Source organism: Thamnophis sirtalis, unplaced genomic scaffold (assembly GCF_051295495.1).
Source record: "Thamnophis sirtalis isolate CommonGarterSnake01/CBP01778 unplaced genomic scaffold, rThaSir2_p1.2 scaffold_8, whole genome shotgun sequence".
Lineage (NCBI taxonomy): Eukaryota > Metazoa > Chordata > Lepidosauria > Squamata > Natricidae > Thamnophis > Thamnophis sirtalis.
In genome coordinates this window covers 24,833,251-24,852,870 of record NW_028261388.1, presented here as the reverse complement: position 1 = coordinate 24,852,870, position 19,620 = coordinate 24,833,251, and the positions used below count along the sequence as shown (strand labels likewise).

Here is a 19,620-nt window from a genome sequence, read left to right as displayed (position 1 = left end):
TTCCTGAACATTATGCAGTGAGGGGAATTCCTCCCTATGAATTACTGTGTAACTCTTCATACCATTAGAAAATTTCTGTGAACATTTAACTGGAATCTGCTTGCCATTAGATCATTATCATTATTAGATCATTATTTTATGTCCTGCATACTGGAACAAGAAAACAAGTTCTAATTGTCTTCTGTGTGACACCCCTTTGGTCCTAGGCGACTATCCTATGCCTTCAATAGGCATTTTACAACATTAGACAGACATGTCCTCATATATCTTAGTTTCAAACCCCAAGATTATCCTTATTGCTTTTCTTTCTATCACTTTTGGTTTCTCGGAATCCTCCTTAAAATGTGGTATTCAGAAATGGACACCATGCCAAAGGTAGGACAGAGCTGAATTATTTATTTTTATTATTTCTAAACTATATTTCAATTAATTTAATCTATGAGTACGACAAGTGGTAAATTCCAACTCCTAATACAACACGAGATCTATGTACACAAATAGAATTGCAATCTGATCAGGTTAAATAGTACATAGTGTATTGTTCTGGTACAATGCAAGTACATAGAGAGATAAGTGGCTAAGAACAGTAAATAAAACTCTAAGGGAGGAGAGGGAAGAGAGAGAAGGGGAAGAGATAGAAGTAACTGTAGTAGTTAAATAATACTGGATAACCAGTAATATTTAACCGGAAAATAAAAAATAAAATAAGCAATATAGTGTTGCAGAAAATTAAGGGACTCAGATATCAGAATCAAAAGAAGTTTCTTTATTGGCTCAGTCCCCTTCGCATTTCCAATGGATGCTGCATAAGCTGTCATGTCAGGGTGGCTCTGATCATCTCGGATTGCTGACAGCTTTGCTTCTCTGTCAGCTGCTCTTCCCTTTTCTGCTGGATCTGAGCATCCAGCTTGGAGATTGTGCAGATCCCCCATATGAGATCTTTAATTCCCCCAGGCAAGCACACTAGTTTGTCTTTGTTTCTAATAGTTCACGAATTGCATGACTAGTAAATATAGTAATTGGCTACCCACAAGTAAATTTATTAGCTTCCTTGATCAGAAGAGCAGTTGTGGCCAGGAGTTTAAGGCAATGTGCCCCCCCCCCCACTTTGCTACTTCATTGTTGTTTTGACAAATAAGCTGTGGATTGTTGCCACTTCCCTTTTCTTGAGTCAAGAAAGATTTCTCAAGGTTGGGAAGTCCCTTAACATGAGCTTGAGGCAATGTTTACTTTAAAATCTCAAATGCCTGTTTTGTGCATAACAGAGAAAGGCTGGAGCAACCTGATTAACAATGGCATGTGTGCCTTTTGCCAGCATGTATCGAGTGACAAAATCAGTGAGTATTTTCTTTCCAAATAGCCCCATGAGCGTATAAAACTCTAAATGCATATTTTCTGTCTGCGTAGACATTAACCATCTTCCCTTTTGCTAACTGGAGGGCTCTTCTTCTGACTGGGCGTGGGATTCTAACTACTGACCCCTCCTCAACAATTCTTCCAGCAGTTCCCCTGGCCTCCCGCTTTTCCTGTCTAAGGGCCTCGGCGAGAAAAATTACATATCTTCTTGCCCTTTTGAGTTCCTTCTTCTCTGAGATTTTGAGCCCACTTAATATACGCTTTGTATGCTCATTCCACAAGTTCAGAGATGCCTTTCCTGCCCCCCCTTTTTGTCTTCTGTGATTTTTTTTACCTAATGTCATCTGCAGAGTGACTAATGAAGATCTTATTGACCATTCTCTTATTTTCTTCAACCTCAGGATCTAACGTGGTGTATTGCCTAAAGCTTTGATAAATGCATTCTAAGAATTCCCCTGAATTTTCATCCTTTTTCTGTTGAATTTGATAGACCTTCCCTAAGTTCTTAACTTTTGTTTGAGACCGAACAAAACCAAGGTCCAATAGTTTTGCAGCCGAATAGACTGAGGTTCCCAATCTGGTAACCATGTCCAGTCTGGATCTTTTGCATGATCCTTCTGAAAAGGCTTATTCATGGTTCCCTTCACCAGCCTTCTTTCCTCTGGGGTTAAAATTTCCATCAGACTTTGTATGTCTGCCCAAGTAGACTGGTGAGTTCAGAAAAATGGATGCAAAAAGGACATGCATCTCATCTGGATTTTCTCTATAAGCAGGAATTTGATTTTTTTTCAATTATATAAATCAGTCATTGAGAATGGAGCATATATCCACACTTTACGTAGCTCCCTCTCAACTCCTGGCAATAAAATTCCCTTAGGGGCAATTTGAGTTTTTGTCTCAACTGCTCCCTTGGACCAGGTTTGTGGTCCACTTGATCTGTCCCTTCAGTAACCTTTTTGGTTTTCTTCCTCCTGGCCCCACCTAATGAGACCGTCTGTTCTTTCTAATCAATATCAGATTCACCCTTTTGTCTCCCTGGGTCTCCTACTTCTTCAGTGTCATCCATTTCATGTCAAAGATACACAGGTTGAGGGTACTGATGTCAGAGACTCTCTGTTTTTTTTCTTTTTAAACACTTAAACACATCAACAAGGACAAACATGCAAGTTAAAACTACACAGGAACTAAATGTTCCGTTGAGACTCTCCTATTCTTTTTCTTTCTTTTCTTTCCTCCTGGAGGCTTGTTACCCATCCTGGTAACTGACTATATCTCAGGGTTTTCCTAAGAGTGTTGTATTCTGTCCACCCAGGACTACACACCTTACAACTCCTTTTTTCCTGTCCTCCTTAAGCACTAGATTGTTAATATCTCTCTCTGCTCTGGGGTGTTCAGTGTCTTCTCTTTTCTAGTTTGGACCTCCCAGCAAACCGCTGGCATATTTTTAAAGATCCAAACTTTTCTATATCTATCTTTAATCTCCCAGCAAGCGCTGGCATATTTTTTTAAAGATCAAGGTGTATAGACACCTTTGTTCATATTGTTTGCATTCAATCAGGTTTCTAGCTTGGATCTCCCATTCAGACAAGCTTTACCTTTTTTTTTTTTACCTGCTGTTAAATATTTGGTAATATGGTCTTGAATTGCTTGTACAATGGGAGTGAGGATAATTTCTCTGCCAGAGACTTTACTTGAATGACTAATGGTGTATGGTGACCTGCATGTTCTGGAGGATTATCTTCCGCCCATAATTGCTGCATTTCAAACTCCTGCCAGGTATAGTGGACTCAAACCTCTTGGGCCACCATTTTCACAGAATTTCTTTAAGTCTCCTGGGTTGGCCTTAGGGTCTCCATTAAAACCTTTCTTAAAATTTCTCAACATGCATTGAAGAGGCGTCCGAGGAACACTTCCTCCACCACCCATGTTCTATTTCTAAGACACTGTCACTGACCTGGGCTGCCGGAGTATCACAATCGCCTTCAGGAACTGTGGTGATTTAACCACCCACACAACTCTTGGGTTACATTAGGTTGCACCGATCCTGGACCCTTATATTCTCTGTTCATGCATTGTAATTATTTAATTGTTCATTATTAACTAGTTATCTGCAAAGCAAAATGCAATAAACCCTCATGTCTAAAATATTCTACTGTCAAAAAAAGAGCTAATATGAGAACATACTATTGTAAAATTCTTATATTTATTATTCACAAGAATTGTCATCTCCAAAATAATAGAAATTGAAAATTCTAACTAAATTTTTGTTACAGCACTAACACTAACTACATTTGTCTACTACAACAAATATAACGAAATATTCACTAGTTTGAGTAATAGGAAACCCTTTGTTTGCTTTTCCATCCACTCACTCAAAATGATCGAATTCCAGATACTTGATAGAGATAAGTAACTAAGCTCATCAATTGCAAAATAACCAGTGGATATTTTAAAATATTGTATTTACATACTGTGTGTAACATTTTTGGAGATAAAAGACTAATTGATCGGCATGGGAAAAATAAACGCTAGGAATAAATGACAGAGACTACATACAGAGTGCAAGCTGAAATGTACAGTACTACAGAGAAACAATGCGGGTGACTTTTTATAGTAATTGACAATAACACATTCAAAACTAAATTAAGTTACGAAAGGTATCAGCCACTGTCCAACGGCAGAGAACGTGACAAATATTCACCGTACGCAATTTAGGCAAATTGTTCAGCGCTTGCCAGTATGGCTACGCTTTCGGGTGGCTCCTTAATACAGTTCACACAGGCTCCGGAACGGGACTTCGCTCCCCAGAAAGAAAACTCTCTTCACCACCTAATGGCTGCCCGGATTTTTGCAGCCACAGCTGGCGGCTCCAACGCCCCACTATCGGAGGCTGCCATCCCATCCAGCCGCTGCCTGGTTTCTGGATAGATAGATTGAGGGGAAGCGCCAAACCCATTAAAACTGCTTCCTCTCAACGGATCGTGACCGAACTCATTTCGCGGGAGCCTCCATCGGCTGGGCCTTTCCTGACTGATTGAGACCAGCCGAGGTAGGGCTCTCCTCAGCGTGGGCTTTTTACACGTTAGTTAGCCGGGACCGACTCTAGTCTTCCGGCAAAAGTGCCACGCGCCGGCCTCCCAAGAGCAGTTCTCGGAGGGTGAGGAGGGGCGTCCAAAGCCCCATTTTCGCTTTCGCCCGGCTCCTCTGGCGCGGCCCTCCCTCTGCTCCGGGGAAACGAGGGCGGAGCGGAGCGGAACTGGGCGGCGCTGCCCATCTCAAGTCACGCGGCCGAAGAGCACTGTAAACACCACCAAGTGACTCCGAAAGGCGCTGCCGGAGATGAGGAGGCTGCAGCTGCTACCGCCGCCGCGCCGCCGCTATGGAAGATAGCCTGGTCCGCGCCTTCGGGGGCCTCAGCCTCCAGCAGCCCCGCCGCCCTCAAGGCAGGCCCCCCGCACGCCGCTTCAGCGGAAGCCTCTATTTGCTCCGCGGCCTGCCCGGCTCGGGCAAGAGTACCCTGGCCAGGTGAGCCTGTCCTAGCTGCAGCCCTTCCCGCGTCTTTCAGCGGTCGCGCTGGGTTCAGGTCAGCGGAGGGGCGTCGGACGACTCTCGGGGGTCTCCAGGGGATATTTGACCCTGGGGGGGGGGTGAAGGCGGCGGCGGCTTTGCAGGAAGCGTCGTCGCAGCTGGAGCCGCTTGGCCCCGACTTGATAACGAGGCAGGCGGTTAAGTCGGGGTGAGACAAGGAAGGAGCCGTTGTTCCGCTTTTGGGGCTCCCCCTTTCCTCTCTCTTAAATCCTCCTTTAAACTTAAAGGAACAGCAATGCTGTTAATGGTGTCCAGGAGAGAACTCGGAGCCAGTCCGGGAGAGCAGAGAATAATAGGGAGAGTGGGTGATGGGAAGGGCCATCGTTCATCTGGACTCTGCCCTACAGCGATAAGCACCAACAGAAAACCTACACGTGAGGAGGAACTACTAGTAAAACGTAAGGAAACAGCCGTAGTTAGGTGGGTCGATCAGAACGCCCGCTTTTTAAGCTGAAATTCGTGTGCCATCCATTCTACAAACACTGCAACTTGTTTGGCAAAGTTGCACTGCTGTGTTTGAGTTGCCCTTAAGGCGGTGGGTGACTTTCCCCCAAACTATGCAGCTATCAGAAGGGGCAATTCCCACCCACTTGTATCTTTTGTTAGGAATTATACCTGTTTGGCCACTTTGGAGAACTGATTAGGTTGTGAGAATGCACTGTGAAAAAAATGGAATATTTATTCTTTCCATTGTATACAATACTTTAGAATTGAGCTCAGTGAAATTAGTTAATATATTTTCTGCCTGTTATTTAAAATTTAGATTGGCAGCTGAATCCTGTCAGAGCCACTGTTTCTCTGCACTATCAGCTAATTTGTCATAAATATTTTATACTGAATGCATATCAAAAGGTCACTGTTTGTATGCAAGGAAGTGTACATTTTGTCATGCACTAATAATGCCTGTCAATTTCAGACAGTTTGCTTATTTTTTTAATTCTGGAAAGTGAAGTCCTTCACTTCTGTTCCAATGGTTTCAATTCTGCAAAAGTTACATAATTGACACTTAGTTTTAATTCTTATTTATTAAACTGAAGGAGCATAACAAGCAGTGGATTTAAAAGACAAGCAACAGGAGTATGATAAGTAGCTGGATCTGGAGAATTGTAATTTGTGGTTTACCTTAATACTGGCTCTTTTTAAGAAAAAAAAAGTCCTCAAAAATTATTTTGTTTTACAGACTGAACAAAATCTATCATTTTGATAACAAAATAATGTTATAAAAATAAACCAAACAGTACATACCAAACTGATCTTTCAATATTATGCAACTATTCATAAATCAACCTAAATCAACAACTAATAGTATAAAGCAATCCATATATGTGACAAATTGAAATAAATAAAAAGTGTGGAGAAGAAAATGCCTGGAAATGCCTAGCATAAAAGTAACTCCATAAAATTTGACAAATTGAAAGTGCTGCTATTTTCCCTTTGACCGTATACTTCACTGCTGCAATTCAGGTGTACTAAACTTTGAATGTAAAGGAAGGCCGGTTCTGTTTAGCAGAAGGTTCTGTTTAGCAGTCATAAAGACATAATGGGTCCTAAATTTAATTTTCATTTTCTATTCTATGCCAAAATGGAATGTATTTTGAAAGAGTGTTCCTGAAAAGACAGAATTAAGGCATGTGGATAATTGAATATAGGGATAAGTAATGGGGGTCTGTATCTCAAATCAGTAATGGAAAAGAGCATTGAAGAAAAGCCGAACCTTAATGCATCATGAAAAGAAAGCTATGCTATCTTTATAAAATATGTACTACAAACTTGAGAAAGGAATTTTATACTTAACCAACAAATACCAAATGCATAGGTATAGAATAGGTAATACCTGGCTCGACAGCAGTAATTGTTGTGTAATCCCAGAGATCTAGTGGATAGCCACTTAAGTAAGAACCAGCAATATGCTTCAGCTGCCAAAAAAGTCAATAAAGCCTTTGACTGCATCAAAAGAGGGATAGTATAAAGATCATGTGAAGTGTTAGCACTATTTTATACTGCTTTGATAAAAACCACACTTGGAACACTGTGTACAGTTTTGGTCACCATGACAGAAAAAAGATGTTGAGACAAGAGTGCAAAGAACAGCAAAGATGATTAGGAGGCTGGAGGCTAAAACATACTAAAGTAGAATAAAATATGGATTAAAAATATAAGAATGAAGAGGTGGCATAAAAAGGATAGTTAGAAGCTTGCTTAAAAGAGATGTCATCAGCCTCTAACCACAAGATGTTCCAGCCAACGTCCCTATGTCAAAAGTCCAAACCACAAGGTTCAGATAAAGTTCATTAATGATACGTAGTCCATACCGTAACAAAAGGAGAAGTAAGACCCCATCTCCTTATAAGGCTTTCTCCTCAAGGTATGAGAAATGAGTTAAGTGTTTCCGTGTTACGCTGCCTTTGAGAATGTATAAGAACGCGTGCTTCGATAATGAAGGTTGTTCAGAATTTGCAATGTTAGCTATTTCGCTAACTTTCTGAACCTGGCTGCCAAATAAACTTTTCCTGTTTCCTGAGAAGTCTAAAGCCTGTCATTTTCTGCAACAATATGAAGAATGATTGCATGAATTGAGTAGTTTAAAGAAAAGCAGGACTAGGAGTCACATGATAGCAGTGTTCCAGTATTCAAATAGAAGAGGGGTTCAGCCTATTCTCCAAAGCACATGAGGGTAGGACAAGAAGTAATGGATGGAAACGTATCAAGGAAAGTACCAACCTAGAACTAAGGAGAACTTTCCTGACAGTGAGGACAATGAATCAGTGGAACAGCTTGCCCCCAGAAGTTGTGGGTACTCTATCACTGGAGGTTTTTAAAAAGAGATTGGACAGCCATTTGCCTGGAATGGTATAGGGTCTTCTACTTGATCAAAGGGTTGGACTAGAAGACCTCCAAGTCCTTTCTAAGTCTGTTAAATAAAAGTTGCCATGACGTGTTCTTATCTTGTCAAGCAAGACAGCTAGCTGAATATAGTGGGACCAATCAAGTTTATATTTGAATTTAAATTCAGTTAAAATAATCCAGATTCAATCAGATTATTGGGTTGAACTTTTGGGGGAGGAGGTAATTGTCCCTGACTATTTCCCTTTAAAGTTGGAAATAGTAATTTCCTATCCATGGACTAATTGCCAGGCCCAGATATTTCTACAGGGATGCTGGCATTTTGGTGAGAGGAAGCGGAGAGGACTAGAGTGATATGTATATGATGTTTTTGTTTCCTGAATTATTGTGCTAATCTCTATATGAAGTTTCTGTTTCCCTGCAATGATGTAGTGTAGGAAGGGTTTGGCTAGCATTGCTTTAAATAGCTGGTTTTAAGTGAGAAGCTTCAGTTCTTGCCTAGAGCTCTTGTTATCACAAACCTTTCAATAAAAGCTCTTTTTGGAACAACTGCAGTTTCAAGAGCCCTGTTTTCTTGGGAAGATTGGAGAGATAAGACCTTACACTAACTTAGCTTTTTTGATATCAGCCAAGGTCAGTTAGTGCTTTATCTTCTGTGTCATTGATGAAGCCAATATACCAGTCTTGCAAGACCTTTTGAATAGGAGAAAACTGGCATTGTATCCTTCAAATACAGAGTGAAACAAATACAGAGTGAAACGTGTCTCAGAAATCCAGCAGAATGACCTGAGTATACTAAACCATTGTTTAAGAATCATTTATTAACTATACTGCACTTATCTAGGTTCACAAATATATGCCCGGAACAGATAACACTTTTAACTCAACTGATATGTGTTGGTATTCCTAATACTATCTATGTGGGGCTATTATTTTCATCTCCCCAAGTAGATTTTTCATGCTGATTATTTGTTCTAGTGTTGTGACTTAGGAATTGTGAGATTTCAGTCTTCCAACTTGATACTTCTCAGAAGTGTTTGATTTCAATTCTGATTCTGGGTAGACATGTAAAGATTACATCGCATAGCTTTTTGGACTTGTAGAAAAGAATTACATATGGAGTATATTTCTTTTGAATGTACATCTGTCCTGAAATGAGGGACCATCTGTTTTTGTCAGCTTAGTTTACAAATATACTGTATTTTCCTTTCCATTGCTTCTGGATATGCCATATTCCCATATACCCTTATGTGATATATATCCAATGTACTGAGTTTCTGAACAGAATAGAATTCTTTATTAGCCAAGGGTGATTAGACACACAAAGAATTTGTTTTTGTTGCTTTATATATGAAGGAAGTTACTTTCTTTGTTTAATATGGAACTCCTGCTGCTCAGAGATAGGCTACTGTTGTGGCCCAGCAGGATCCGGTTGAGCTGCTGATGGACTCGGATAGCGAGGAACCATATGAGTCTGCCCTGGATGATGTGGAGGACCCTGGGCAGGGTTCACACTCAGAGCAGGGAGGCTGGTTGGCCACCAGGAGGCGCCTGAGGCATGGAGCAGTGGGGAGGATCAAAGGCAGTTTGTCCCTGATGCTAGATTGAGAAGGGCTGAGAAACGGAGGAAGCAGCAACTCCGTAGGCAGACTCACAGATGATGATTAAGCACAGGTGGTTGTGGATTGGCCTCTCCCAAGAGAAATTATAGGTGAGGCGTTGGGAGGAGACATTTGCAGGAAACAACCATTCGAATTAGTAGCTAAGAAAATCTATCTGTGTATTCTAGCCGTGCCTGTTCGTTTGGACTATCTGCGTTGCTGCGTTTTGAACTATCTGGGTTGCTGCAGAGCTAATATTGAACGTGAGTTGCCTGGGCCCTCAGCCAAAGAATTGTTATCTCAGTAATTGAACAGTGGCAAACAGCCAAGCCTGTGTTCTGGTTTATTCACAGGCTGGGGGGTCAGAACAAGCTACTAACTTTTTTATGAACAAAAATCAGTGATAAGGACTACATTTAAAATGTGTATTTTATTTTAGATCATAATCATCCAAGTTAAGAAGTTATTTTTACTCTTATTATGCACAGAACAAATACAAACACAATGATTCAGAAATTTATTTGTGCACCGAATATACTGTATATGCCACCACAATCCCAAGAACTTTCAGTGCTTCACAGGGGACTGAAGGCTAAAACATATGAAGAACAGTTGCTGGAATTGTCTAGTTTAATGAAAAGAAGGACTAGGGGAGACATGATAGCAGTCTTCCAATATCTCAGGGGTTGCAACAAAGAAGAGGGAGTCAAGCTATTTTCCAAGGCACCTGAGGGTAGAACAAGAAGTAGTGAGTGGAAACTAATCAAGGAGAGAAGCAACTTAGAACTGAGGAGAAATTTCCTGACAGTTAGAACAATTAATCAGTGGAACAGCTTGCCTCCAGAAGTTGTGAATGCCCCAAAACTGGAAGTCTTTAAGAAGATGTTGGATAGCCATTTGTCTGAAACGGTGTAGGGTTTCCTGCCTAGGCGGTGGTTGGACTAGAAGACCTCCAAGGTCCCTCCCAACTCTGCTATTGTATTGTATTATAAATAAAAATGTATTTCTTTAAGTAATTGCAAAAATCCAAGTATTGCATTTGAGAGTCGCACCAAATGGCATTTTCAAAGTAGTAGAAGTTTTTCTCTTGTGACATCACATTGTTGGATCCAGTGATGATAACCAATTAGCACTTTGTTCTTTTTTCTTTGCTTATCAGGCAACTGAAACGTGAATTTCCTAATGCAGTCATTTTTAGTACTGACGAGTATTTTATCATGGAAGATGGCACCTATGAGTTTGATCCTGATTGTTTGGGAGACGCACATAAGTGGAACCAGAAAAGAGGCATGTATGACTGGTTCTCCTTAACATTACTCCTTATCTAGTCTATCAAAGTGGTTTTCTAAACATTGATTAGAACAAATCATTACATAATAGAATTAAGAACAGAATAAGTCTAACTCTGAAGTGAGAGTTGATACGCTTACTGCTTAAATACTTTCTGATATGGAAACTAAAGACTACGTCGTATTATGATGTCTGGTATGGCTGTGGGAAATTGATTTCCTCTGCCAATTCTATGATAACTCCCAATTGGCTTCTAGGAGGATATTAAAAAATGGGTAGAAGTACATGAAAAATAACCTGGACTTTTACAATTTTTGATAAATTGTAGGACAGAAATGGCCATCTGGAAATACGAGCCTAGAACAGAGGCAAAAAATATACTTGGGTTTGAAGGGTTATCTGGGCCTAAAGAGCTACTTCGAACTTAATTTTTTAAAGTTCATTCCATTTCTACTTTGACTGCCAGTATACATTATCTCTGCATTATTTTCTTTTCAATACCATGCAGTTAATCCAGGTACTTTACAGTTAACAATACGAACATTTCCTGCAGCTGTGATCTGTATGGAGTCAAGGAGCATCTTAGACCTATTTTTGTAGAACCATTAATCTAGATTGCAGTGAAATCTAGATTCCACATGTTGAAGTGAAAAAAAAAACATGCAAAAAGTTTAATATATTATTTTTGTATCATGTCTGATATATGCCTACCGCAGCTACAAAAAGACTGCCTATCTCTGTGTTATACCCTAAACATGAAGCTTGTCAGAACAGGAAGTAACAGAATTCTTATATCAGTAATTAATGAACTTGCTGATTTTAAATGCAATGACAATGGTTTTTTAGTTCAGATGAATTAGAAATTGCAGATGATGAAAAAGTTTCTGGGTAATTCCAGCAAGATGAAAAGTGAGGAAAATAGGAGTAATGTGAGGATAGATAGATAGATAAATATGATATATTTTGTAGATTTAATCTAGGTTAATCTCCAAAACTGAACACTTCAACAAGAGAATAATTATGGAAGCTATCGAAATAGAGAAACACCCTCACAACGTGAATAAACGTGATGATACCTTCCGCTTACCAGACATCTGGAAACCAGCCCTGGTAAACAAACGAGCCCCACCCACCACCCAGGCCGTTACAACACAAAACAACAACGGACCCACAGCCAGCACCAATCAACACCAATCTACCAATCATGATACAGCCACACATCCAATCAATCCACTTACTGAAACAAAGCCAGCATTCCACACACCCCCACCAAGATTTATAGAAAGACGGCAGCTCCGGTCACGCTTTAAGCCAAAAACACCAGCCTGAGGATGGCAAGTGAGATCTCGCCGAAACGTTGCCAAGACAATCTGAATCTTACACTGGAAAAGACCTGAATACAACAAGACCAGCATACACACACACACACACACACACACACACACACACACACACACACACACACACACACACACACTAGTATTTGAAATCTCAAGTTCTTTTATTATCTGAAGGATTTAATATAATTATCTAAATAGACGATAATTCATTTCACCTACTAAAAACCTGTACTTTATTATATTACAGCACGTAAGGCTATGAAGAAAGGGAAATCCCCAATTATAATTGATAATACCAACATCCACGCTTGGGAAATGAAGCCATATGCAATAATGGTATGTAATATTGTGACTACTTTGTAATTCTTAATAAGTTCGGGCTCAAAAGAAACCTGTAACTTTATCATTATCAAATTAGGGAGGAAATTTGCAAGAATCTGTATTGTCTATAATGTTTTCAAATACCATTTTTCTTCTGCTTGAATTCTTGTTCATCTCCTTGAAGTGTATTCTCCAACTTGGCAATATTGCAACTATAACACATTGGATGGGATTTATGGGCATCTGGAAGGCAATAGATCTTTACACCATCCAACATAAATTCAGCCTTTCTTTTTTAGGTTACATTTAGCTCTTTTTCTTAAAATTGAGAACATTCTCGGGAATCAAGCACAGTTTTAAAGGAATGTTGCTTTATGGAGCCACTGAAAACATAGTTCCAGCTTTTGTGAAATATTTCTTTCTAGGCCAGTATAAACCTTGCAATGCAGTCAGTGCAATCACTTTTTAGATTAAAATATGAAATTACCTTATATTGAGCCATATCATTAGCTCATCAGATACTTTCTGATTGGTAGCTGTTCTTTTAAAATACAGATATTTCTGGCACTCGAACCCCTTTTAAGGGAGATAGCAAGGACTTTATGGAGGCAAAAATATGTCCTTTTGATAGTGCTAGAGACCATCTTCCAGTTTAAAGCAGGTTGTAAGAAATACTATCCTTTCCTTCCGTTGCATTACCATTGGTGCTAACTTAGCATTCAAATAATTTGAGTGAAATACCAGTTGAAGGTGCTTAAGGACATAAGCATAGTCTAAGCTCCTCTTAGTCTTGCATTTCACTCAGTGGCCAACCAGATGCCTGCCGGTGTTCCTTTCCACTTGGTACCTGTCCTCAATGGATTTAGCAATTTCCTTTTCAAAGCCATCCAAATTAACAGCCACCACTGTGTTTTGTGGTGATGAATTCTTAATTATTCTGTGTAAAGAAGTACTTCTTTTTGTCCGTTTAGTGATATTGGTGATTGTTAAAAATTAGATGCTTCCTGGCACACCAATTAAATAGAATCTCTGCCCCTCTTAGTAATAAAAATCACTTAAGAATGTGTTCCTCAGAAAATCTGCTAATTCAAATTTCAACTCATTTTTCTTAATATAGTTTTGACAGCACCAACAGTATCAACAGGTAACTGTTTCAATATTCCTAGCTCTGTTTTGAGAGCAATTTACAGATTACTGCATGTCTAACCAGCTTTGCTTCTTTTCTTGAGAAGCAATATTTTAAAAGTCCTTGAGATAACTCAATAGCAATGTTGGATTTTTTGTTTGTTTGCTGTCTTATTTATAATGCATTGATGATTAAAAGTCTCATATAATTAATAGTGAGTAGTTAGAAAAATCATGAAGAATCATACTGAAATTTATTGACAAAACATTTGGAAAAGTATGAATAGTATAGTCATGCTTGAATAATTCTGAGAAATACAATAAATAACAGAAGATGTGTGTGTGTGGATTGCAAAACATATTTCGCTTAAGCTTCCAACAAAACAATCCTGCTTTGTTTGGCAGAATATAATTTGTATTTTAATAAAACATTTCAAGTATTCCAGTCCTTGAAAACAGTGGGAACTTCCCTTATTTTTCATCCCAGGAAAACAAGGTTAGATGGGATGTTACTCAAAAAGAAAAACCCAATTTACAAAAGAATTGGGCAGATTATTTTATTTTCAAAACATTAAAAATAAGTCTCAGGAGGTCCACGGAAAGAATTATTCCTTGTTGTTTTTTATAGATTACCACTCCGCTGTTAGGCAAGTCAAAGCAAAAAGGATTTGTTTGAAGTCAGTCATCCATTCAGGTTGCTTTTTGCTGGACCTCTGTCTGCACTGTTTCTGTTATGTAGTTGAAAAAAATGCTTCTGCTTAACTCTTGCATGAATAGTAACATCAACATGGGAAAATAAACAACAGAAATGTAATATAATCTGCACATCATTGTATCCTGAAGCTCAGCTCAATTCAATCTCATTCAAAAGAACACACAGAATATCCAAATTCATTGAAGTACATTCATGGTAATCTCTGCGTTTGCAGCCTAAATTCCCAATATTGGAAGTTAATCAGCTGTAGTGTGCCTTGTCCTGCAGCAGATTTCGCCATGGGTCTGCAATCCTGAAGGATGTGCTTAGGTAACAGCAGATTTGATGGGGCACTCCTAATGTCAATCCATCCAGTCAAAGCCAATAGCAGTAGGCGTATAACTACATTAGTAAATCTGCTGACTTTACTAGCCTGGAAATAAATCCTGAAGTATAAGACACCAAGTTCTAGTTTCTATGCTTGGAACAGCTATAATGCATAAGGCAATGACTCTTACAACTAACAACTTTTGTGAGAATGCCCATTTCATTTAGAACTCAGTACAGTATTCTCTAAATGATTTTTTCATGGTAGTCTTTTCAGGAAGTTGAAGGAATTCAACTTGAATTAGTCATTTAAAAAGAAAAAAGAGGTAGAGGGCCTTTCTGTATGCTGTGGATTCATGTCAAATAAAAAACTGTCTTTTTAGATACTCATAAAATGTGGATAGTGAGGATTAACATGCTTGAGAAGCAAGTAAAACCTACTTAGCCAAGTCCGGTGGAGCTGTATGAGCTATTGTATTTTTTGGAGTATAAGACACACCTTTTTTCCTCAAAAGAGGCTGAAAATCTGGGTGCATCTTACGCACTGAATATAACATCTTTTGCCTCCCAAAGCCCTGCCCCCTTCACCAAAATGGCTGTGCATAGTCTCTAGGAAGCTTTCAGAATGCTCCTGGAGGCTGGGGAAGGCAGAAATGAGCAAAAAACACCCGATTTTTGTTCAATTTTGCCCCCCCCCCAACCCCCAGGAGCACTCTACAAGCCTCCTAAAGGCTATGCATGCCTGTTTTGATGGAAAATGGGCCGGTTTTTGCTAGTTTTTTGGGGGGTACTCCCCGGGGAGCACTTTGCAGGCCTCTTAAAGGCTATTCATGCCCTTTAAAAAGGGGGGGCATTTTTGGGAGGTCAGCAGTGTGCAAAAACTTTTTTTTTAATTTGCCTCTTCAAAATCTTGTTGTGTCTTATACTCCGAAAAATACAGTACATTTACATTACATGATGTTTTTAACATTTATTTTTTGGTGGATTGGTGTGTGGTATGCAGTTTATTAATCAGTGTATTGGGTTTATTCAGTAATCAGGTTAAATGTGTTCTGCAACTCCAACCTTTGGTATTTTTTTTCTCCCTCATGGTAGAGAAAAATAGGTAAAACACTGTTTAATAGATTAAAACATAGTATTTTCTAAAATTGTAGCATAATAACAATTTGTTTGTTTTTCTTTAACCAGGCACTTGAAAACAGATATGAAGTTATATTTCGGGAGCCAGATACACGTTGGAAGTTCCATGTTCGGGAATTAGCTAGGTACATTTTACAACCAAATTTAGAAAAACGAGGTAGAACATTGTTGTAATCATTGATTGATTTGAATTCTGATTTTGTCTTGAGAAATAGCATGTAGGAAAGTTGGCTTCTACTAGTCTAGTTGGAGATATCTAAATATTCATCCTGTTTATGTATCATAGTAATGTAGTCTCTTGGATATGTTGCACAAATTGTGACCTAGAAACTACAATGAAGACAGATTGCCATGTCAGTACTATATCTCATGAGTCAGAAATGGAGTATATTTTAAACATAATTTTCAGTATTTGAAAATATCTTGTAAATACAGCAATTTGCAAATAGAAAACATTTGTATTAAAGGTAAACCTGCAGCAATGATTTATTAAAAACATGAGATTTGAAAAGTAAGAAAACTGGGAAAAATTAAATGTTATTTTTAAATTGATAATTATTTGGCAAGATTTATGAAGATTTAAGAAGTGTGATCTTGTTAATGTTGATCTCTATGTTAATCTAAAATTGAGAAAGTTTGGAGCAAAAACTTCAATTGAGAAAGCATGAATTTTATTTCTTCTGTGTCCAAAGTTATCTCACACAAAGCATATTGGGAGCTTTATATTCATAGATTTGGGCGGGATATTTATTTAGACCACTGAGTTCACCTTCTGCTCAGGGCAGGAATCTAAATTAAAACATTATAATCCGATGGTTCCAATCTAGTGAAGCAAATCACATCACTTCTCTTGGCAATTGATTCCATTGCTGAACAATTCTTACCACCCAGAATTTTTGCGCAAGATTAATCTGAAATTGCATTTCTATAATTTAAACCCATTATTTATCTTCTATCACAGGGTGTTAAACTGGTGGCCTGTGGGCTGGTTGCGTCACGTGGAAGCCATGCCCTCCCCAGCTCCACAAAAAGAAAAAAGGCACGAAATGTCACGATGCCGCTAATTTGACACCCATCCTGTATTCTATAAAATGATCAAGAATGGGTCTATTCTTCTATAACGTGTTTTTATTTGGGGTTCTTCCCTATAGCCAATCATCATCGATGTGTTCATGCTTTTTAAAATTAGACTAACAAAAATGTTCTGAAAACCAGTGTTAAAGTTCATATAGTTAGTCTGATAACTCTCTTCTTCAGTAGATCAGTTTTGGTTCTGCTTGTACTGAATATATTAAATTGCCTAGGGGCTTGCTGTAACAACTGGTCCTTTTCCTGCCCTCTAGTCAGTATCCCATAGTTAATAAAAACACAATTGAGTCTTTAACTTGGAGCCTTTTTCTTTCTTCTGTGATTCTGGCGATTACTTTGCTGAAAAGGACCCTTCTCAGTGGTCACAGTTTGATCACATAGGTGTTGGATGTAGTTGAGTTCAATATTAGAGAGTGAATCTATTGGTCTCTTAATCAATATATAATCATCTCAACCATACCCATATATGCATTTACGGGACTAATTCCTGACTGTACATATAGGAAATTTGCCTTCTGAATCTGTATGTATCAGGTACTAGATTCCCCCCACCCCCACCCCAAATCACATACAAGGAATACTAATGCATGGATCAGGGGCAATTAATATTCTCATGCTTTCCTTGTCATATTTTTACATTTATTTTATAGACGTAATCATCACGGTGTTCCATTTGAGAAAATACGATGGATGAAAGAGGAATACGAGCATGATGTTACCTTCCATGCAGTGCTTCATTCTGAAGAACCAGCCAGATACCACAATTCTGGACGTTATTTTTCCAACAACAGAATGAATAAGTCATGAAATTGAAGGATTTTAATGGGAGACCTAGTGGGAGATTTTAATGGGATTTTATAGATTTTATCAATTTGTATATTGTTTTAGATTTTTAGCAATTTTCTATTTTTCTATTGAACTAAAGTAGGTCTTAACCTGTTTAAACTTGATGTTCCATAATTATTGCAGATTTTAAAGAAAATTATAGAAGAAATAATGTAAACATAAACCATATCATTGTTGCTTTTTTACATTTTCATACTAGGTTATATTCACACAGAAAATTACAGGATAGCCCCTCTTTAGATCTACATATGTCAGCCAATTGTTGCTTTTTTACATTTTCATACTAGGTTATATTCACAGAGAAAATTACAGGATAAGCCCCTCTTTAGATCTACATATGTCAGCCAAATACCATGCTGACTTGGCATTAAAATGCTAACCATGATATATGAGATATCATTTCCCAAATCCTCATATATTAAGAAGAGCAATTCTGTGGTAGCAGCAGCCATAAATGTGTTTGATTTCTCACTGACCAAAAATAAAGACTCCAATCCAATGGCAGAAATATTCAGTGAGCCAGAAGCCTGAGCTTTCAAGAGAACCAGAACCAAGCATTTTATGAATGGCAGTGGGCGAAGCTTTGGAGCTGCAGGATAAGTAAACCTGAAGCTGTTCCCAGTATAGATTTGTGAAATCCTCAGAATTGTAATGGTTGTTAAGTAATATTTAACATAAGATCTTGTTTCCTAAGTCCTATGGTTTCTGTGTTCTAATTGTTTTTAAAATGTGTATCCATAGTATGTGGCTTCTTTTACTTTTCTGATTTTTGATTTCCCCTTTAAAAAATCCTATTCAGGGTATTGTTCAAAGATATGAAGTGCTTCATTAGATCCTTATTTTTGAATTCCTGGTTCTGATGTATTTTATATAGCTGGTAGTAATTTGCTAACATAAAATACTACAGAGCAAAAGCACGGGCTCAATTTTTTTATTTTTACTCTACAAAAGTGGTAATTTTGTAGAATTTGGGTTTTGTGAAACAAGATGCACCTCAACTTTCCTATTAAGTAATAAATACTTAGATGAGTCAGAAACCAGCATAAATGTTGAAAACTAGATACTAAAACTAAAATATTTAAATTATTACAGCTGCTATTAATATTGAAAGAATAAACTTTTCAGAAGAAAAAAAACTTTTCACATCATAGTAAAAACTGGATTCTTTCTCTTCACCTGATTTTTATTTATTCTTTAAAAATTAGCTATAACATTCTATTATTTTTTTAAATGTTTATTATATTTTAGGGAGACTAATCTTGCAACAGGTTCCAATTTTAGGCACCCAAGCCAATTAAATTTGTGAAGCATATCAAGCAATTAAGAAGATATAATTAAATATGCCAGGAATTAACATATCATTTGCAATGAATTTAACTCTTTTATCATGGATATTATGTAGTTTTTAAAATGAAATTGTGGCTATTTTATCCAAACAAATTTATACAGGTAATGATCATTTTATTCATAGTTGAAAACTGCTACTGGTTTATAAAGATAGATTAGTGTTCAGCAACATTGTCATTATGATTTAGAGATCACTGTAATAATATATCTTTTTGCAGAAATCAGTTCTTGGCAACAAAAGAATTTATATTGATTTCCCCCGTGTTGTTGTTTTTTAAAATAAGTTACAGATCAGGTGATATTCTCATTTGTAAAAATTAAAGGATGAAGGATCATTTTCTTTTTTAGGGAAGAGGATAATTTGATGCTATTTTAATATTCAAACTTGATAAAGCAACGTGTCTGTTCATATAATTTTGGACCTTCTAAACATTGTTTAGAATAGCTGTTTATGCAGCATCTTTAAGAAAGGAAAGAAAAACAAGAAAAATCATTTTGTGTAGCCTTTTTATGTATTCTTCTGTTAAGCCGCTTGTTCAAAAGCTAACTTTGATATAAGATGAATATTTGAGATAAAAATTTGGAACGAATAACTTCTGACCCAGCAATGTACGTGTGGCTTACATATCAGGAATTTGCAAGTTATTCTTACTGAAGTGTCTTAAAATGCTTGTTTTGAGCTAAAATATATAATAAACAAATCTAAACAAAC

General features: G+C 37.9%; 1 protein-coding gene across 1 annotated transcript; it reads left to right on the top strand.

Moving 5' to 3' along the window:
• Positions 1–4,629: 4,629 nt before the first annotated feature.
• Positions 4,630–19,620, top strand: N4BP2L1 (NEDD4 binding protein 2 like 1). The gene is made up of 5 exons (XM_014068124.2): positions 4,630–4,881; positions 10,549–10,676; positions 12,267–12,355; positions 15,675–15,751; positions 17,366–19,620. Exons 1-5 carry the CDS (start codon positions 4,736–4,738, stop codon positions 17,520–17,522), a joined length of 597 nt encoding a protein of 198 aa, XP_013923599.2. The 5' UTR covers positions 4,630–4,735; the 3' UTR covers positions 17,523–19,620.